General features: G+C 39.1%; 1 protein-coding gene across 3 annotated transcripts in view; it reads left to right on the top strand.

The window, feature by feature from the left end:
- Positions 1–22,781, top strand: part of LOC125451544 (protein NDRG1) — a 61,379-nt gene that overhangs the window by 33,207 nt on the left and 5,391 nt on the right. For all 3 annotated transcript variants that reach the window (XM_048528742.2, XM_048528743.2, XM_048528741.2), the window contains 8 exons: positions 164–226; positions 1,231–1,291; positions 2,343–2,429; positions 5,535–5,591; positions 10,242–10,345; positions 15,019–15,090; positions 15,921–15,972; positions 18,489–18,536. In XM_048528742.2, coding sequence (XP_048384699.1) covers positions 164–226; positions 1,231–1,291; positions 2,343–2,429; positions 5,535–5,591; positions 10,242–10,345; positions 15,019–15,090; positions 15,921–15,972; positions 18,489–18,536 — 544 coding nt within the window. The remainder of the gene's footprint in view (positions 1–163; positions 227–1,230; positions 1,292–2,342; positions 2,430–5,534; positions 5,592–10,241; positions 10,346–15,018; positions 15,091–15,920; positions 15,973–18,488; positions 18,537–22,781) is intronic.

Raw genomic sequence — 22,781 nt, 5'->3', positions numbered from 1 at the left:
CAAATTTGAGGTTTCCATTTATCTTGCATGTCTTTAATCCAGTTCCTAAAGCTATATTTCTAATGCATAGACATAAGCAATCCATTACATGCCAGATGATCGAACAGTGCAGTTTTGAAACTACTGTGAAGAAAGTAACTTTCTCTTGAATCTGATTTTGTAGATACCAGTATCCATCAATGGACCAAATGTCTGAAATGATTCCATCTATTCTGAAGCACTTTGGGTAAGATTCAAAATTGTACAATTTTTCATCACGACAAGCATCAATATTTGGTTTGAGAAATATTACAACTGTGTTGGCTTAGCATTTAGCACTGCTGCCTCATAGCGCCAGGGAACCCAGGTTCGACTCTACTCTTGGGTGACTGTCTGTGTGGAGTTTGCACATTCTTATGTCTGCATGGTTTCCTCCCACCATGCAGACTAGGTGGATTGGCCATGCTAAATTGCCCATTGTGTTCAGATGATATAGGTTTGGGTGGGATGCTCAGAGGGTTGGTGTGGACTTGTTAGGCCAAGGGATTCTGTTCTATTTAATATGCTGTAATTCTCAGCTTGTCTTAAGTTTAGATTTTATGTTCTGTTCGCATGAGCTGTTGCACTTGCAGTTGTCACTGTTTGTATGCACTCCCAAGAATGGAGCTAACAGTCTTGCCTTCAAAATTAAAAGCTGTAGGTGCTGAAGTCACTTGTTTCCACAGTTTGTTTTTCCACTTGATGTGAACCTAGTAATGTTTGCTGAAACCTATTTATGTTCTGCTGTCATTCACTACTCGTTAGAAGCCTATGCTTGATCAGAGATTGCCAAAATGTTGGGAGTTGGACTTTTTAAAATTGTTTTGCTCCATCCCACAATTCTTGCCCCGCACTAACACTTCAGAGCCCAGAACCCCATGTTGGTGTTGTACGAATTTTTAGAATTTCACTTTCAGTCCAGAATTTTACTTTTGGAATAATTTGTGACTTCTCACCTCATGGTTCAAACTCTGAGTCCAGGTCTAAAGTGCTGTTAAGGCTTCTGCATAAATTTTTTTATTTCCCTAGAAACCATCCATTTTAAGTAATCATAATTACTGAAATTAATAGAAAAACATTTGTCACTCTTAGCGTTGCTTTGTCAAAACTTAGACCAGCATGCATTCTTTTAGACTTATCCCTCCCAAATTTTAAGGTCGTGGCACCTTCTGTTCTGGTGCAGTTGGCTAAAATTCTGATTCTGTCCTTCAGTGTGAAGAGCATTATTGGAATAGGAGTTGGAGCTGGTGCATATATTCTGACTAAATTTGCTGTAAGTGATACTTTGCTTATTTGTTCACTTAAATGCTCTAGAGGTAACTTTTTTTTATAGGTCTTTGCTTTTAAGTGAAGGGCCTCATCCACCAGTAGTTTGCCTTTATAAATTCATAGTCAGGTAAATTTTTAGACCACGTTTTTGTGGAGTTGGCCCTAGGAAGAAGTTGTCATTTAAAATGATGGGTGCAACACTATTCCAGAATTCCTGCCATTCCCATTTCTTAGTTTTTTTTTGATTTTTAAGGGTACAGGTGCAAGTCTACATGTAAGCACCCCCTGCTATTACAGGCTCTGTTGGGATGGATGTTTTAAATTCTGTAGTTTTGAAATCAGTCCAGTCCAGTTGTCTACAGGACACTGTTCACAGCTCACCTCCAAAGGAGTGGTCAGGAAACAAACATTAGACATTTGGTGCTCCTTTGCCACCTTATGGAGATGTCACTGAGTCCCCAAGAAGTGAAAGTCCCTTTTGAAGAAATCTTTAATCCACCTCATACCTTGTTCAAATAAATGAATTGAAAAATAGCTCCTTCAAAGAACAAATAAGGGATTAAGATATTCACCATAATCTTTGGAACAGGCCTTTGCTCAGCCAAGATTTGATTTTTGAAGCCATGTGAAAACCTGCATTTGTTGACAGTTGTCAAATGGCCTCATTATGAAACCTTGGTTTCATTATACTGATGGGGAGGTGGGGGTGGGGGAAGTGGAGAAAGAGGGATGAGAGTTATTAGTTCTGACAATCCATGATTAAAACTGGTTCACAGTCTTGGTTAATAGAATTTGACCATCTAATTCACCAGGGTTGCTGTCTGCCTGTTTGGCCACCTCAGGCCAGTATCTGGATATGGGATACCCTGGAGATGTGCCTTCTACCTCTCAGCTATGATAATAGCCTGGGCAACTCCTTTAGGGCTGGCACAAGGTTGGAAAAAAATCAAGACTCCTAATACCAAAGCCTTGATGAAAAATTTTGATGGATTTTGGTAATCTGTTTATTAGATGTGCTCAATTTATTTGTAATACTATTTTTCCTGCTCTTTCAGTTGACCTTTCCTGATCTTGTTGAGGGGTTATGCCTCATTAATATTAATTGCTGTGCTGAAGGTTGGATGGACTGGGCAGCAACTAAGGTAATGCACTGAGATCATCTACTAATTAAGATACTGTGATCCAGTAATAGCCAAATCGCTTGACAACTTGCCTGCTGGTTGTTGAGCATAATTCAATGTTCTGAGGATAGTGTTTTCACTAGATTTATTTTGATAGAATTCTACAGTTGGATCACTTTTTAATGCACTGTTATCCCTTTTTATCACTCAGTTGCACATTTTCTTTGTATACAAGTTTAACATTAACAGAACTGTCATTGGTTAGTAGCCTAAGATTTAGGTGGATCAGTGAGAGGTATCCTTAATTTAAAACTAAAATGAGTATTGTCCCATCTCTGAAGTGTCATCTAGTTTGAATTGCAGTTCTTGAGGTGCTTGAATCAAAGTTGTTGGAAGTTGCATCCTCAGGCTCCAGATGTCACACCTGACTGCTCAATCTGTTGAAGATCAGCTTGCTTATGTTGTGTCTTCACCTGACCCACCACATGATAGTGGGCCCAAAGGCGAAAGTAACACCACAGCACAAAGGCCCTGTCAACAGTATGATTTTAGTGGTAATCCTCCATATTTTGGAGGTAAGTAGAGATCTGTCATCGACTTGCAGAGAACAATGTGCATGAATGAGCTATGCCAAAACCAGAGAGAGAGCTTGTTGATGTGCCTGCTCACTGCTTTTTTTTTAAATTGTTCTACTATAGAAGATTGAATGAAGACCTCCATTGGGATGTGCCATGATAGAGAGCATTGATGGTCATGACCATCAAATGTCTTGGCCAATTATTCCAGATAGGCAGGCAACAAAAATAGTTCATTAATCATGGTAGACTTTTAATCCTGTTTATGATAATCTGACTATCAGATAGTCATGAAGAATTCTGAAAGTATTTGAAAATTTTCTACAACAATGTTTGAGGATCTAGCCAGATCAGGTTGTTTTGGATCTAAAGAATGTGGAATGAAACAGGTTTAATAAATGATCAGAGTAAAAAAAACAAAAAAAATCCCCTGGAAAACTGACCAGAATATGTGGAGTTTAGTATTGGGTTTGAGGGGGAGGAATTTGGGCCAGAAACCAGTTTTAAGCTTAAGTAAGGGTAACACTTATTTTTAAGGGATCAGTGCACAACTGCCTTGAGTGACTGGGAAAAGTAGTTTTAGCAGAAAGACCATTGGGGAAATTTAAAATGACGATTCTAATAAAATAGCTAATGGCTCGCAGCAAAAATACATCCCACTGACAAGGAAGGATTCTAGGAAGAGGATGAGCCATCTTTGATTTAACCAGGAAAGTTAAAGTTGGCAGCAGTTGTATGTGGTTTTTCAATATGGTTAGCTAGAAGATGGTGAAGCCAATAAAAGTCTACCAAAATAGAAGTTGAGCTTCATACCATTTCACTCTTCGGCTCGTGGCGTCTGAATCCATAAACTTCCACTTGTATCTTGAGGTGCTCCTGTGTACTTTTCCTGATAAGGGGTCAATGATCCAAATTGAGCAAGCAGTCTTAGGCCTCTGACCACCTCCAGCAGTACTGTAAGCAAGACCTGTTTCACCCTTTTGAATCTGCACCAATTGCTGTATTTCACCTTTGTATCGGATAAATTCAATCTATAATTCAGGTAGACCTATTAATACCTTTTTTAAACCTTTTAACATGGGTGTTTTTAGTGTACCTTAGTTGTCCCTTGTTACAATGTTGGCTTCTGAAATTACTGACCTCCTTTTAAGAGGAAAGGCTGAAACACAAACGTATGTTTCATTCTGGACCTTTAAAATTCCATTTTCTGTTCCAATTGTTTGACCTCTGACTTTCATTGTTTATCTAATAGTATTGATGAGAATTATGTAATAGTGAATGTGCCTTTTTGAATTCTGTTAGTAATCCTGTCACTACAGTACTTAGAGCTGATAAGTCTGTTTATACAATAACCTGTAGTAAATAATTGCTTTTGGCTCTGTTTCTTTTCCCACCTGACTGAAATTGGTTAGATTTGGAAGTTAAAATGAAGGTGTTTACTTTTGACTTCTAATCCCACTGCCTTCCCATATTAACTTGATCTCTGGGGCATCTGCATCAAATATGAAGACTAGTTCCTGACTTTTTACTAGTTTGTCCCTATTTGGGAAGGCTTATTGTGCTTTTTTTTTAAGAGCTATGCAATTTTTTCCACCTCTGTACTCCTGGACAGTTTTTTTTCCTCCCCAGGTCAGGTTTTTTCTTTAGTTTCGATAGCAATGCTAAGCAATTTTCAGACTGTTTTGTAATGCATCCAGATCTTTTGCAACTTAAAGCAAAATCCTTCATGTCTCATTTTGGATTTACACACCACTACCTTTTAAAATGTGTTCTTTTGATTTACTGCCACTTCTTGAGTAGAAATATCATCCTCATTATAAAAATCGATGTTAACTTCTATAATATCATTTTCATTCTCCTCCTCCATAACGTTCTCTGCTCCAAGAACAATACCAGCACTGCCCTGCCACCCAAATAACCAAAATTCATAGTCTTGGTATAATTTTACCCAAGCCCTTTGCATTTTTCTTCTCATGATGCTCAGAATAGGTCACAACTGTGTAGTTGAAGTCTAACTGGTGATTTTATTTTTAATGTCTAAGAGTTTGTTAGTTTTTGTTTTACTCATGCCTAGTTTAAAAGTACCCAAGTCCTGTATGCTGTTCAAAAACAGATTCCAATGTCGTGCTATCCTCCGATGTTAAAAATGTCTCTTAAGCTTTTAACTACATGTTTAAATTGTTAACCAAGTGATTGGTGTGAATGCATTAGGCATAGGATAGATGCTTCAATGAAGAAAAGAGAAGATGGTTTTGTCGATAGAGGGTCATGTGATGGATTAATATTACAGACTGATTTTGAGCCACTTGACTTGGTACAATGCAGATAACAATGAAACACAGCAATATATTTACTTTAGATACATCTTTGTAGTAATAAGGTGCACGTTATTATAAGGTAAGCCCACTTAAACAGTGTGCTTCTGATCTGAAGTCTATCACTACCCTAGCATTCTAGGAAACCTCCTGCTACTGGTTTATTTCCTGAGAAGATGAAGCAGGTGGTGTATTATGAAGATTAAGCAATTGGTTTGTGTTTTGTTTTCTCTCAGATTACTGGTTGGACCTCTAACCTGACAGATGTTGTACTCTCTCATCTGTTTGGAAAGGTGAGTTCAGTATCTTGCATAGCAAACATTCATGGCATAAATATGATTATGCAACATTTTGTGTAGGACACCATCATATCTCTCCTATTTTAAATTGCTCTTTCTAAAGAAAACCTAGCAGTTGATTTTGTCACCTTCAAATTCCTCTCTTGCTTTTGATTTTGTTTTTTCTTTTTGACCCAATCTTGTTTAGAGGAATTTTTTTTTGAGGTAGTCGAGCAGGGCACAGAATGTATGCTGGGCGAGGATCTTGAATTTGAAATGAGATTTATAGTACCAGTACTGAAACCAAGCTGACTCATTCCTGAGGAATGTAGCTGGCAGACTGAATTTGCAGAAAAAAGCTTTGTCATTCTCAAAATATTGCTGACAGTATATATTTATATATTGTTTCATTAGTCTGCTTCCCCCACTGTATTGTGGCTCCCACTTTGCCCAGTAACCTTTTGTCTTGTGCCAAGTTGTCATTTAGAAATCTGGTCAGTTTGTTATTTTATCAATGACTATGCATAAACTGGTTAAACATGACTTTTCTGCTCCTTGGATGCCCTCCTGACTGGCTGTGCTTTTCCTGCTCCACATTTATTGACTAAATTCCAGCATCTACAGTCCTTACTGTCTCCTTTTTAAACAAATGCATATTGACTCCTCACAGTTACTTTGAATTTTTATGAAGTTATTTAATGATCAACCTAACACCTCTATATCAGTGTCACAGTCAACTGGCCTATAGTTTCATCTTTCCATTCTTGAGTAGAGGAATTATTGTTTGTTTCCATTCACTTGGCCCCCTTTCAGTCAGCAAATTTTGCAACATTAACATTTCACATCTATCTCATTGGCCACCTTCCTCCAGAGCCTGGGGCTTGCTACACCACAGCTCCATCAGATTTTTCTGTTAAACTTTTTTTGCTCTCGCTCTCTGAAGCCAATATTTCTATCTTTCCATAAAACTGTAAAAACTAATTCTTAAGCTCACGGCACAGTTTCTGAACCCCGGGGAGTGGAGCAGGCAACATTGCATTGCTTATGGCTTTTTTTTTTAAAGCTCCAAGCTTCTTTCTTACATTATTTTGCGCTGTCACCCCCACCCGCCACACTCCTGTTTGCAGGATGTCCAAGTGAAGCTAAGTGTTCAGATTTGGCCAGAACTATGTGGCTTTGGACTTGGCTGTTGATTTCAGATGTGTATTCAATAACTGAATTCTTAGAGAATTGTTTAAATGGCAGCTACCACTTTGAAGGTTTGCATTCAAAGAACTATGTTTTTTAAAAAATGCATTTAAGGTTAATGGCAATTGGCTGAGCAGACAAATCTTCCAGCAGCGCACAGACTTTGGAGCAATGAGGCACGGTTAGTGGCCCAACCATATTTAACTGATTCTTCAATGACCTCCAGTCAGAAATGCAGTAGATTGCTGCTGTTTTTTCCCTTTTTTAATACCTACGTTCACATGATCCCAAGGCAACACTTAAAAGATCAAGAAGTCTGTAGCTTGTTGTGATAAGTTGAGCTGCAATTTCAGCTGGTCATCTGCAACATGTTTTTGTCCCCACCCTGTTCTGCACTGCTATTGTCATTAGTAGAGATTCCCACTGACCAGAATACTTCAATATATGCCCGTCTTCAATGTAATCCTGCCAGCTGAGTAACTTCAAGCCATCTGTTATGGAATGGCCAACTTCTCTCTCAAACATATTTAGCATAATTTGCATATGATGTGTATTATCTAACATGCCTCTATCATTGGAATACTCCATCTACAGGATCTCAAAACAGTAACACTAAGGTTGCTGCAATGTTTTGCTGCCTTATGATTTTCTACCACTTGGTTAAAAGTTTCAAATCAGTGAGATTAACATTATGTTGCACACTTTCCTAACCTGTGGGCATCTAATGCTGTTCTGTCACCTTTTCTGGTACAACATCTAGCTGTTCTCCTTGTTCATTTAATGACATCAAAGCATTTTGCAGAAGGCCCTCTTTGGAGGGGAGGGGTACATTAAATAAAAGGATGCATCTAAAATTTAATCATCTAGAACTTTGCTTGGAGAAGTAAGATTTGATCATCACATCATTGAATCCCTACAGTGTGGAAACAGACTCTTCGGTCCAACAAGTTCATGCCAACCCTCTGAGCATCCCACCCAATCTACACATCCCTGAACACTACGGGCAATTTAGCACAGCCAGTCCACCCAGCTCGCACATCTTTGGATTGTGGGACGAAACTGGAGCACTCAGAGGAAGCCCGTACAGACAGAGGATCGATTTCACCCTTGGGTGAATGTGTGTGGAGTTTGCAAGCACTCCCTAAGTTTCTGGTGCTGAGGCAACAGTGCTAACCACTGAGCTGCCGTGCTGCCCAGTGATAGAATTGTTTTGTCAGAGGGAAGCCATGCCTTTCAAATTGAATTTTAGTGATCAGAAGTGTGTAGATGGAGTTGGATGTGCAATTCAGCCAAGCCTTTAACAACATCCTAACATGGACGAATCCCTTGAAGGGAAAAGCACCGGGTATCCAGGATAGCGTAACAAGTTGGATCCAAAATTGGCTTAGTGGTAGGAGATGGATGGTGGTGATAGAAAGCTGTTTGGTTGGAGAACAGTATCCAGTGATGCTATCTAATGACCCCGACCCTCGGCTAGTTTGTGATCCCCGTATATCACTACTGGACCCAGTGTGAGTTTAATTCTGCGTCAGCTGAGGTTACTTTGACTACTTCACTACTTTTTTTTTTTGCCACTCTGTTTGCAATAAACAACTGCACATCCCAGTTGCGAACCATTTCAACTCCCCCTCCCACTCCTTAGACATGTCCATCATGGGCCTCCTGCAATGCCACAGTGATGCCACCCAAAGGTTGCAGGAACAGCAACTCATATTCCGCTTGGAAACCCTGCAGCCCAATGGTATCAACGTGGACTTCACAAGCTTCAAAATCTCCCCGTCCCCCACTGCATCCCAAAACCAGCCCAGGTCGTCCCGGCCTCCCTAACCTGTTCTTCCTCTCACCTATCCCCTCCTCCCACCTCAAGCCGCACCTCCATTTCCTACCTACTAACCTCATCCCGCTCCCTTGACCTATCTGTCCTCCCCAGACTGACCTATCCCCTCTCCACCTATCTTCTCTATCCATCTTTGGTCCGCCTCCCCCTCTCTCTCCCTATTTATTTTAGAACCCTCTCCGCATCCCCCTCTCTGAAGGGCCTAGGCCCGAAACATCAGCTTTTGTGCTCCTGAGATGTTGCTTGGCCTGCTGTGTTCATCCAGCTTCATACTTTAACTTGGGAACTGCAGATGCTGGAGAGTCCATTATCTCTGATCCCAACTATTATAATCCCATTTTTTGTGTATAAGCTTGTGCATTGTATGTGCACATTTAAATACAGGCCGTGAGTTCCTCATTCTCAACACACACTCTGGGTGAAAGATCCTCTTTTTTTTTTTAATCCTCTACTCCTGTAAATCCTCTTTCCCCTTTGCCCTAAATCTATGCCTCTATCATTTGATTCCTCCAACAAAGGGAAACTTTCCTGTCTACTCTATTAATATTAATGCCCCTGATAATTTTGTACATCTCAATCATGTACCCTGCCATCCCACGCACTCACCATTCTCTGCTCTAAGGAAAGCAACTCCAAGGTGTCTCTGCCTGTGTCTCTTTTAACTGCACTTTCCAATCTGTGACATCCCAGTAAATCTCCTCTACACTCTCTCCAGTGGTGTCACATTCCTTCAATAATGTGAATTCCAGAATTGCACTGCATGCTTAGCGAACATTTTGTGCAGTTCCAGCATAATCTCCCTTTAAACACTCTGCCATGGATAACAAAAGGCAAAATTTATTAACTTTTTTATGGCTTAAGATTGAGGGGCATGGGCAGGGTGACAAAGCATCTGTTCCCCCTTTTATTGAAAAGTCGAAGACCAGGATACATAATTCCTCAAATCATCTTAACATTGTTTTTCATGCGAAAAATGGTGGGAATCGTGAAAGCACTGCCTAGAAGGGTAGTTGAGTTTTGAAACCTAATGCTTAACTAATTTTTTTTTAACGTCTTAACATTTTAAGATTGTGTTGGCCAAGTGGTGGAAAGTGGGAAATGCATAGTTTTGGTACCATTCTAAGGGTCTTCCCCTGTACCTGTGATTCTATGATACGTGAATTTGGCAGCATTATACATTCCAACAACAATGAACAAAAAGCTCCCAGGTAATTGCTGTAAAAACAAAATAAAAGATCAGCACTGTCTTTTTTAGATATGTCATGAAATATCTAGATTTAATTGCCTATGACATTTTGCCAAGATTGTGGCAACACTAAATTATTAATACAAAAGTAAAATATTGTAAGTGCTGGAAACCAGAAATATTAGTAATGCTCAGATCTGGCAGCATTTGTGGAGATGTCAGCTGTTTGCCTGTACACACGTGCAGTCAAACCTGCTGAGCATTTGTTGTAGTTTTTTTCTTTTCGCCTGAGGTTTTTGTGTTGCATATAAAAAGCTTTTTTTTTGAAAGTAAAAGTTTGTTCATCCATTCCAACAAATCAATTTTTACGTTTTTGCCTGAGTTGATTAAACTACCCCTGTGATTTATGATTTTGTAATTAACACTGTTTTACTACATTTGCAATCTCTTTTAGGATGAAATGCATTCTAACCCCGATTTGATCCAGATGTACCGCTCTCACATTACTTCTGAGATTAATCACAACAATTTGCAACTTTTTGTTGATTCATATAACAGGTACAGTAGCACTAGATCCTCTTTTTCCACAAGTAATTAACTATGACCCAAGTAAAGGCCCTGTTCTGTGAAGCAAAACAAACCACTTTTTTAATAAAAATATCAAGCACGTTAGTAGTGTGTTTTCAGTAAGGAAGTAGCTATGGTATAACCATAGACTTCGAAGGTGCCTCTCGAGCTAGGAAAGGGAAAACAGCAGGGCTTTGTTCTTCGCTTGACAGTAAATGCATGCAAAGCGTCTCTAGAAAAACTTACCCGAAGGTTGGGAGGAGCTCCATTGTGATCGCCAGGGGAAAATGTACTGGGAAAAAATTGAAGGACTTAAACTGATGCCAATCCTGCATCTAATGGCCTGCATTCTGGGATCATAAGAGTGAGTTAAAGATGGTGAATGAATTCAGTTGTAATGCCCCAAATTGTCTTCAGCTATAGAACAGTACCACGAAGTTTAAAAGGAAAGCAAATGTAGGACCACTGGAGGAAACAAGCCAATTATTTTGAATGTAACATTGGCAAAATGATCTCTAGTTTAGAAAACAGTGGGCTATTTCCAAAAATACAATATTGAGTTGAGTCAGCAGAGGTTTTGAAAGGGAGATGGTGTTTGGCAATTTTTTATTTGTGTGTAAAAAGCAACCAGAAATGTAGTGTTCGAATTTCTAAAAGGTAAAAGTAACTTTAAGATATGAACTCATGATAATTGGGTGATTTATATTAAAATGGGTGACTTGTTTAACCATCAGAAGCAAAATTGGGATAGATGAATCAAATTCAAGTTGAAATATTTGTGTTGTCCACTCTTTACCATTTATATTAATGACTTGGATGAAGGGATTGACTATTGTAACCATATTTGCAGACAATTCAAAGTCTGCAAAGGGATTTGGATAACTTAAAGAAACATGGGTGCTAGAAATCTAAAACAAAAATACAAATTCTTGAAGAAACTTGGCAGGTCTGGTAGCATCTGTGGACGAAACAGTTAATATTGAGTCCAGTGACCCTACTTCAGAACTGCAGATCTGTAGAATCCAAGGAACGTTGGAGCCCTAAGCAGTACATTTTTTTTTCATTCATTGGAAGTGGGCAATGCTGGTTGGACCAGGATTTACTGCTCATCACTAACGCTCCTTGACGATATTAGTGAGCTGCCTTGAACAGCTACAGTCTATATTCTGTAGATAGACCCACAACGGTGCCAGGGCTCACGTTCCATGATTTTGGTCCAGCAACATGGAAGGAACTGTAGTATATTTTCCCAGTCAAGATGATGTGCAGCTTCAATTGAAACCTAAAGAAAATGGCATTGTCTGGTGACTGCCTCCTTTAATACTCCTCTGCTTGAATGTAAACTCAGGCCCTGGGATTTGATTTGATGCATTCATTTTTTGCTAATACCTTTTTTCTGTTTTGAAATAACACCTACTCTACTCTTAGACTCGCGGTTACCTTCCATTCCTAGCATGTAATTCCTCTGAGGACTGGCATCAAAATAGAGTTTTCTCTTTTTTTTGGTTGTGGGTGGTGTGTGGCAGGACTCTGTGCGGGTTGGATGTTAGGCATTGGTAAAATTTACCAGGCATGACTGTCTCCTGCAATAGTATCTGGGAACACTGTCTACAGCATTAAAAAAAAATAGTCCTTCGACTCAGTGAGCCCATGCCAGTGAAAATTACTTACCATTACTGAACCCATTTTCCAGCACTTGATCCAGAGCCTCTTATGCTTTGGCATCACAAATGTACATATAAATAATACGCTTCAGGATTTTTGCCTCCACTTACTTTTACAGGCAATGAGTTCAGTTTCCTGCCACCTCCTTGCTCCTTCTCTTTGAATCCATGCTGTTTGGTCATTTTTGTCCCATTGGTAGAAGATCCAAAGTTTCTTCTTCCTCAAGGATCCTCAGTTTCACTTGTCCCCAATCAAGCCTGGTCTTTCTGCTTCAGGGTGAACACCCCAATTAGTAATCTCTGTTCATAAGCTACAACTCCCCAGCCTGGGCAATATCCTGGTAAATCTAAAATTGTTGGAAAAGCTCAGGTCTTTCATCATCCTTGGAGAGAAACTCATTAACGTTATTGAGTGACTCTTCCTCAGAACTGTTAACTCTGATTTTTCTCCCCACAGATGCTGCCAGACTTGCTGAGCTTTTCCAGCAATGTCTTTTTTGTTTGATTTACATCTGCAGTTCTTTCAGTTTTTATCCTGGTATATCTCTCTTTACAGTGCATTCACATGCACCCTATAATGCAGATTTCCTGACTTGCACAATAGTCCAGCTATGGCCTAACAAATTCTAGCATAACCTCACTGCTCTTAAACTGTGACTTGGCTAACAAAGGCAAGTATCCTATATAACTCCTTAGCCAATTTTTCTACCTGCCCTGCTATCTTTTAAGGGTCCAGTATACGTGCACACCAACATCCTTCTGATCCTTGGTGCTTTCCAGGGTCCTACCGTTCATCACTTTTTGCCTTGTTTGTCCAGCCCAAGTGTCATACCTGTCTGGATTGAATTCCATTTTATCACTGATCAGCCAATCCAACAGCCTTTATCCTCCTAATCTAAGTGTCATCCTCACTGTTTAGCCTCCCAGTGACTTTGATTTAATCTGGAAACTGATTTAATCCTCCTACATTCAGTTCTGCTTGTATATGTATGCTTTACAACTTCAACACTGCTTCAAGCAAGAGCTTCAACAGTGATCCCTGTGGAACCTCACTGGACAGATGCTTCCAATCACAAACACCCCTTAACTATCACCCTCTGCTTTGTGCACTTCTTCAATTCTGGGTCCAATTCCAAATTTGTTTGGATCCCATGGCGCTCTCCATTTTGCTGTCAGACTCCAGTGAAGCACCTTATTAAAAGCCTTGTTGACGTCCACGTAACTTGCCTAATTCCTTGCCCTTCTCTATGCACCTGGTCACCTCTTTGAAAAATTCAATCAAATTGGTTAACACAACCATGCTGACTGTGTGTGATCTTGATTTTAAATCTGCATTTGGAGAGGCAGAGATTAATTCTGCCACTTCTCCCTCTTACTATTAATGGAGATGAATGCACATTATTCGTTTAGAGCGCTTTTACTGTCCTCTGGCTCCAGTCACAAATTACCAGTGTTTCCTTAATGACACCTGCTCTTTCCCTAGTTGCCCATTTACCCTTAAAATACTTGTCACATAATTTAGGAATTGCCTTTTTTAAACATCATATTCTATTTTTTATTTTCCTGTGTCTAGTTTCCTATTTTTAAGTTTGCTCTTAATGTATTCCTCGAGACTACAGTAGTTTTAAGTCCTTGGTATCTATCACAAGCCTTTTTTTGGATTTAAAGGACAAATCATGTAATCCCTCTTGATATTCAGGATGCAGAGCTTCTTTGTTCCATCCTTCTATTAGAAAATTATGGCACTGAACTCTCCCTCATTCTTCTGTTCCAACAAATTTACCTTAATGTCTGCGCCTGGTCCACTCTGGCTAAATCATAACTGATCTTTATTAAAATCAGCCTCCTGCTAGTTTAGAACTTCTTAATGTCAGGTTCATCCTTGTTTTTTCCATTACAATATTGAATCTAGCAGATTTATGTTCACTGTATCAAAAGCTCTTGCACTAATATGCTAACCACTTGCCTGGCCTCGTTAATCCTTATTTTTTTAAATGTACAGCACAGGACTGTCCCCTGCTTTACAGGGCCTTCTACATACTGGCTTTACAAGCTCTCCTAGATATATAATAAGAATTACACTCCTTCTAACCCTTACACAGTGACTACCCCAGTTAATGTTGGAAGTTAGAAATCCCCTACTATCACTACCCTATTACTTTTATGAAATGCCTACATATTTGTTCTATTTTCCTCAGACTATATCATCCCAGCAACATGATGGGTCCTCCTAGAATTTAAGCTCTCTTTTAGCTTCATTTTGAGAAGCCTTCTAGGATGTCATCCCTCCTTTACTGCTGTAATTGATGCCGTGATTAATACTGCGATGCCTGCTTCTCTTTTTACCTCTCTCCTCATCTTTCCTGAACCCCATATTATGGAATATTGAACTAACAATCCCCCACCTGCCTGGGAATCATGCCTCAGTGATAGCAGTGTCTTCATACCTCAATTTGATTTGTACTCTTGATTCACCTGCCTCATTCACTGTTACTTTATATTTAAATACTGTTCAACCTTATGCCACCGGTCACCTGCTGGTTTTTCTTTCTCTGTCAACTTTAGCTCTTACAGTCACACTCTTGTCCACTCCCCCCTTCAGTGAGGCTCACTGCTGCATGCTGGGGTGAGGCATTTCCTAGCACATCTGGTGGGGTTGGGTTAAAATTTCCAGAGGCTCTAATGAGATCAGTTCTTCATGCTAGCTGTAGGTTTTTAAACCGGCATAGATGTTTGAGATTGTTTCCATCTTAATTGCAAATTGCTGGGAATGCAGGTAGAGGGTGATGGGTGATCTTGATATAGTTGCACTCCAAGAAGTGACAATTGTTTAATGTGCAGTAGGAACGTATAGAATACATGCCTGAAATATTATTATGGTTTGAAACAGTATTGATGTGTACTGTGCTTCTCACTCTAATAAAGTTTTGTAAAAATGTGTGAATTGTACAAGGGAAAGCGCCTTCTGCCTTGCTAACTATAGACTTTTTTCTCTTGTAGCCGAAGAGATTTAGATATTGAGCGCCCCCTTCCTGCAGGGCAGCACCATCATCACCAAGGTCTTACTTTACAGTGAGTTTGTATTAGGTTCCTCCTTTTGAATCCAGTGTTTAATTTAGAATGTTGGGTGGGAACTAGTCTATTTTGTTTTGAAGTTTATAATGGTATTTTAAAAGGTTTTAGGGTCATGTAAATGAAAGTGAGTCGTGTGGGGGTGGGGGGGGAGCGGGGGAGCCTTTCACAAACATGTTGCACAAGTCCAACTTCATAAACAGTTCAACCTTCAGCCAAGAAGCGAGGTTGTCATCGACTGCACCTACAGTTGTTTGGTCCACACTGGTCTTGATCTTGTAATAAATAAGGGACCGAGGCTTCTAGTAGGGGTTGAGTGGTAGTGGCTGTGTATTTTTCCCTTTTTTTAGAAGGGATAGAGTTGGGTAGATACAATATGGGGGACGTGAGTTGGTTACAAGTGAGGAGAGGGGGTATTTGAGACTCCAACTTCATTAGGAAAACAAATTTCAGACTTGATTTTGAGTAATGCAAGTTGCTGTATGTTACAAAGGTCATTTGGCTGACTCAGCCAAATGTAAAGATGTAATCTACCTCTTGAAACAGTTGGTTGGCCTATGTATACTTCACCTTAGAACAAGAATTGTTTTTTGGGTTGGATCATTTCCTAACTTGAACCTGTCCCCTTTCTTTATTTTTACCCAAGAATGTAACTTTTTTTTCAGCCTTTTGTCATAGTTAAAATGGCATTTTACATGTTTACAAAATCCTCCCCTCTGTCAAACTGATATTTTTATAGTGGAAAAGCGTATGATTTTACCATTACTTGGTGCAATATGATAATATTGACTGCAGTGAGTTGTGCTGATCACTTTTTTTTTTGTTTGTAGGTGTCCAGCTTTATTGGTGGTTGGAGATACTTCACCTGCAGTGGATGCTGTGGTATGTTAAGATGGCAAATAAATTAATCTGATTTTTGCTTGAAAAGCAATACTTTATCATGGTACCCAGTAAATGTTTGCTCAAATTCTTGTTAACAACTATTGCCTTTTAATAATAATGCAATTATTTAGGGGTTGTGTATGGTTTTTTAATCCATTTGAACTTGTTCAATTTTTGGGTGTTTTTCCAAAATGAAATTTACTAAATGCACCATTTTATTTTCAGTCAGTTTCTTTAATCAAACCATTTTATGCCTGAAATAAATTGTCAATGCACGACATTTGTTTGGTTGTCTTAGAATCTGTAGTAAAGTTCAGGTGTTTTTAATTTAGTTTATGCTTGTTGGAACAATATATGAAATTAGCCTGACTGCTTGTGTGCTGGCATATAGCTTTTGGCTTTACCACAGGTTATCTGCTTAAAGATTTAAGATGTTAGAAATTCAGCCTAAAAATAATTCTTGTCGTAAAGTTAGTGTCCTCTGGACCCGGATTTCAAAGGTCGCCAAAAGCTGATCCGTTTTCTCTTGGACTGTAATATGCTTTACAAGTTTCATAAAATATCTAAGATGTTAGTTTTTATTTTGAAGTCTCCACCTACTGTGCCTGGATGTAAGAAGAGTTGATTTGTGTATACATCCCACTTGTAACCATCATTAGCACAATTACTTGATTGGCTATCTGACATTTCAAGAAGCGTCTTTACTCCAAATTGGTTTTGCCTTGATTTTGGCCAGCAGTTGTTAAATGGCAGAACCCTTAAGACCATTAATTTAGAGACAGATCTGGGCATGCAGGTCCACACTTGGCTAAATGTGGCAACACATATGGCTAAAGTGATTTTAAGAAGGCATATGGCATGCTTGCTTTCGGCTGGGGCATGGAGTACAAGAGCTAGCAAACTGTTGCAGCTATATTAAAAGCCCTTGTTAGACATAACGCAGTATGGGGCTGGAAGAATACAGCAGGCCAAGCAGCATCAGAGGCACAGGAAAGTTGATATTTTTGGTCAGGGCCAAGAAGGATCCTGAACTGAAGCATCAACTTTCCTCCTGCCTGGAATGCTGTGGTCCTCCAGCTCCATACTGTTGCCTGACTCCAGCATCTGCAGTTCTTGCTATCTGAGTTAAAGCTCTTGTTAACCTGCATTTTGGAGTATTGTGTGCAGTTTTGGTTGCCATGCTACCAGACAGATGTGGGAGCTTTGGACAGAACGCAGAGTTCATCAGATGTTGCCCGGTCATGAGACCATTGGCTGAGGAAGGGCTAAAAAGACTAGGACTTTTCACTGGAAACAGTGGCTGAGAGAAAAACCTGAAAAGATGTCTACAAAAATGGGGTGGATAGTGAGAGACTTTTTTCTCTGGGTTGAAGTTTCATTTACAATGGGGCACAGGTTCAAGGTGAGAGGGGGGAATATTTTAAGGGAGATGTGTGAGGGCAGTGGTAGGAGCCTGGAATGCATTGCCAGAAGAGGTGGTGGATGCAAGCACGTTGGCAACGTTTGAGGCATTTGAATGGTTAAATGAATAGGGACGGAATAGAGGGATAGGGGTAGAATGTTTGGTTTTTTTTTTTCAGTTTAGTTGGGGCTTGATGAATGGCACAAGCATGGAGACTTGAACAGCCTGTTCCATGCTGTACTTCTGTCTTGTTCTAAAGTAGTAGTAAAGCATTGCATTTTATTTCATTTTCATTAGTGGTGACATTAGATCAGTGTGTTTACAAATGTTAGAACTGTTCAATTCATTAAAAATGTTTGAATCTTAACCTCTAAACTGAATGAAAAAGAATCTAAGTAACTTCAGAGAGGCACATGTGAACTAGTCTAAACTGGAATAATGCTGGAAGGAGATTTGATGAAATCATTAATGGATATTCAGTAACACAGACCAAAGACCGCGATTAATTTGATTTTGTCTTTGTCACAGAAAATTAAAGATAAAATGCATTTTTCTTTTCTGCTAGAGGTGGGTGCATGTTTGAGGATCAAGCTTGTAGCAATGGTTCAATTCACCACTTAATGTGCTCACTTTTTGTATTCTTTGGCAGTGTCATTATTTATTACTCTAATTGCCTGTGAGCAAGTGGTGGTGAGATGCTGCCTACGGTAGAAGTACAAATACAATACTGTTGAAGTGTATAGGGAATGGGGCTTCCAGGACTTTAGCTCAATGATTGAAGGACCAACCATGTTCCTAAGAATTGGTCACCTTAGTTGCTGGCTCAATATCAGGCTTGGGTATCACTGCTTGAGTGTAAACATTTATCTAGTGAATTAAACAAGATGCAGAAGGAGTTTTTAATTACAGGAGGAGAAGTTGATAGGGTATTGACATTTTTATAGAATGGTTTTTGAATTGTTAGAATGCTAAACTGCAAAGCAGTTTCTCAGCATAATTAGAACAAGTTTTGAGATTAAGATCTAGTTATATAAATTGGAACTCATCATAGTTGTTTAAGTAATCAGTTTTGTAATCATGAAAGTGCTAACTGTTGAAAATGTTTTCTTTTCAGGTTGATTGTAATACTAAGCTTGATCCAACAAAGACTACTCTGCTAAAGGTAACAGACTATAAATGCACCAAGGTGTGATATTTGGCTTTAGAGTAGCTCTGGGTGTCTGTAACTTCTATCACAGACAAAAGGCAAATTTATAGGAAATCAATTGATGCTTGTAGACCATAAGATGTTTTAACCACAACAGGATGAACTGTAGAGCCACTTTTAAAAAGTCTGTCTTTTAGGGTATAGATCAGCATTCAGGTGTGCTTTTTTAGAAAGGACTAGATGAAAGGAAAAACATTTCTTCTAGAAATGCAAGTAAACTAATGTTGGTAACGTTGCAAGAAAATTGGTACAGAATTTTGAGATTGAAGCTGGTACTTGGCTATAGAATGCTTTTGAGTTTTGACCAGCTCTATTTGTAATGCAAAAATATCAAAGATGAGCAGGTCCAGTACCCACATCTCGAGTAGTTAACCTTTTTCAAAATAAGTCATTAGACAAACAGATTACATTATAAATCAGTATATTAGTGAGTTGTTATTAATATAAGATTGTCAAGTTAGTTTTATTGGTAGTTGTTATAGGATCCAATGTAATATACAAAAATATCATCCAAGGACTGTAAGAAACATGACCAGCTGCACTGGAAGAAAACTGACAAAACAGATACACAAACACCAACTAGTCACCAAGAGACACCAATCAATTCCCACTGGTCTCAATATGCACGGAAAAAGGAGGATACTAATTCCGCTGGGCTAACACCTCCATAATAGCGCAAGCCAAACGGAGACATGCCAAGGAATTCCTGGAGGCCTGGCATTCCAACCGGAACTCCATCAACAAACACATTGAACTGGACCTGATATACAAATCACTGAGCAACAGAACTGCAAGTGATACTGACTACACCAGCAAACGGGCAAATAAATAACAAGTGAGATAGAACACCAATGCTTCACCAGAGGCATGCTGAATGTTACGCAGCAGAGTGATAATACATCTGCAAACAAACACACCAGTTCTGCAAGCAAGTCTGCAACTCCTCGCTTCTGAACATTCAATATATTTTCATTTTTAGTACTAAAGGGTGCCAGATTGCATGTTGACAAACTCCAGACATTTTAAATGAGGCTTTTTAAGGAATCTTTTGAGGTGGATAGTGCAGCGATTTAGAGGAAGAAAAAGCTGGGTGCCTATATCTCTGCAGAAAAAAGCAAACATGGCAAAAGCAAAATACTGCAGATAATGAAATCTGAAATGAACACTAAGCACTGAAGAAACACGCAATGAGTGAATGTCTGCATGAGTCTCAACAGCTAACTGCAAACAGGATTTGTGGATAAGGAAAAACAGAATTAATGTTTTGAGTCCATTACAGCTCTTAACTGAACTAAACTTCTTTTTCTTTTCCTCACTGCAGAGGCTGCCATGCCTGAGTTTCTCCAGCATTTTATTTGCTGGAAAATAGATATCTTCCCTGCAGAGAAGATCATATGGAATTTGTGAAAATGTCAATAGATGGATTCTTTTCAGAGAATCTATATAATTGCACTAGCAGTACTAATGCAGCTGAGACCACTGAACAGTAAGGACAAGAGAAGTCCTGAAGTACCTGAAACAAAAGGATATGGAAGAGGAGTGTAAACACATTTTGAGTAATGAATTGTTAGCAGTTAGCTGTCAAGAGACTCATGCAGACATTCCCTCATTGCTTGTTTCTTTAGTTAGTGTAGAAGTTGACCATCAAGAAATAACACTAGTGTCAAGATGAACAAAAAACTTCAAAGTAACAACAGAATGATCCTTCTCTAAGGTGAAGTATCTGGAAAATTTTTAAAAGTAAAAGGAATGAAGTTTATAATACTATTTCAATGAGTTCTCTTATAGCCTAAAGTCATTTATTACATGACAAGGAGAAAAGGAAATACAAAAAAAAACCAAAAGAACTGCAGTTGTTGGAAATCTGAAACAAAAACCTGTTGCTGGAAAATTTCATGTCACCTGTACCTAAGTACAGTGAAAAGCTTTGTTTTCCATGCAGTACAGACAAATCAACCTACAAAGCCATATGGATGATATGTCTCAATCTGTTCAAACACCCTATGTTGCGGTTACACAAGACGTACACAAAGGAAGATCAACATTACATTTTGAAATTAGGCTGTGGAATGGATCTCTGTATCAGGGAAGAAGCAGTTCTTAAACTTGCTGATACAAGTGTTCAAGTTTCTGTCTCTTCTGCCTGTTGGAAGAGAGTATTACTAGGGTTTGAGTCTTTGATATTGGCAGCCTTTTCCCAGCAATGAGAAGTGTAGATGGAGCCCATTGATGGGAGGTTGGCTTTGCATGATGGTCTGGCCAATAACAACTTAATGTAGTTTCTTGCAGTCCTAGCAGAGCAGTTGCTGTACCTAGTCATTATGCACCCAGATAAAATGCTTTCTATGATGCAGTTGTAACTGTTGGTGAGGGTTTTTTGTAATGGCCGTGCAGAACTTCCTAAGCCTCCTGAGGAAGAGGTGTTGTGCTGGTTTGACCATCCCATCTACATGGGAGATCTAGGACAGATTTTTGGTCATGATCACTCCCAGGAACTTGACACACTTTCAATCCTCTCACTTCAGTTCTGTTGATGTAGATGTGTTCTCCATCTCCTTTTCTTTCTGAAGTCAATGATCAGTTCTTTTGTTTTTGCTGACATTGAGGGATAGCTTGTTATCTTTGCAGCACAACACTAAGCATTCTATCTCCTTCCTGTATTCTGACTCGTCATTTTTTTTGCTATCCGGCCTACGACCAAGATGTCATCAGCAAACATGTAGGTGGCCTTTGTATGAAATTTGGCCGCAGCAGTGAGTGTGCACGGAGTACATAAGAGCATAAATATGCATCCTTGCAGGGTGCTAATGGTGAGGATTATCAGAGGTGCAGTTGTCTGTCTTCACTGGCAGATTGTGGGTCAAGAAATAAGGGTCCAGGTTTTGAGATTAGTTTTAGTTTAGTTGGTGTTAGAGTATTGAAGGTAGAGCTGTAGTTCAAGTAGGAGCCTGACATAGGTATTCTCTTATCCAGATGTTCCAGGGATGAGTAAAAGACTGGGGAAACCGGATCAGATGTGGGTCTGTTGCACAAGTAGCAAATTGGAAGGGATCGAAGCCGGCTGAGGAGATGAAAGCAATGGTATGTGGATGATCTTGGAGAAGAGCATGTAAAGGAATTGACTAAGCGCACAATTCAGTTGCTAGTGTTTCGTAGATCCTTCTAGTGAACAAATGGAACTTCTGCTTTTAATCATTGAAAGGCTGCAGGTCTGTCTAATGTATTTTTTTATACTCCATTCTTTTGAAAGCCAGACGATACTGTCTGTGAATAGTGCTGGATTGTATGCTGCAAAATGCACCATTTTCTATTCTTTTTGTGATTTATTTACACTTGATTCCCAAAATACCATCAAGTCCCATCTGCTAAACTAAAATTTGATTTTCATAGTTTTTAATAAATCAATGCTTCTGTTTGCACAACGAGTTAGATTTTTCATTTAGCATGATAGCAAAAACCAGTTATGCCATCTCTTTCTGTGTAACTGAAATATCTGGATATTCAGTGTAAATTTAAAGAGGTGTGGGTGTTGCTGTATTTGATTCCCTGCTCTTCAGCGTGATGTGCCATTGCTTTCCATTCAGACTGAAATTGAACTGTTGTGAACTTGCTTTTTAAAGAGAGTAGTAAAACTAGTTCTGCCTTGTTGAATGAAAGAGGTTGTTCAACTGTTTTTTAAAAAAAAACAAACTACAAAAGTGCTTGCTCATGGAAATTTTAAAAAAATCCATTACACTGTTTAAGGTTCTACTGTTTGAAACATTTTTAGATTTGATATTTTCAACTACTTCTGCTTTTGACTATATGTTGCTGCTGCTTTCCGTACACATGCACACCTCTGTCGGTACCGGAATGCGTGCCCACGGTTTGAACTTTTTTTTTTTTTCTAGCTGTTTGACATCACTGAATCTGAAGACAACTAGATGATACCCAAATGAAATTAATGCTGCATCACAATGTACTAAAGTTTGGGGGACTGCATTTTTTTTGTCCAAGCCCTGAGCATGCTCATTTGTAACACTAAACATTTTTTTTATGCTTGTCATTTGCTGAGGCAATAGAAATATTGATTAAAATTCACTATTGTTTCCTTAGTTTGCAGTCATTGCTACCTTTACATATACTGGAAGCCGACTTTGAAATTTAGCGTCTGGACTTTTGATTTTGAGCATATACTGGTGTAAAATTTCATGAGCAGGA

The sequence above is a fragment of the Stegostoma tigrinum genome, chromosome 5, assembly GCF_030684315.1.
Source record: "Stegostoma tigrinum isolate sSteTig4 chromosome 5, sSteTig4.hap1, whole genome shotgun sequence".
In the NCBI taxonomy this organism is placed as follows: Eukaryota; Metazoa; Chordata; class Chondrichthyes; order Orectolobiformes; family Stegostomatidae; genus Stegostoma; species Stegostoma tigrinum.
This window is presented reverse-complemented; position numbering and strand designations above follow the sequence as displayed.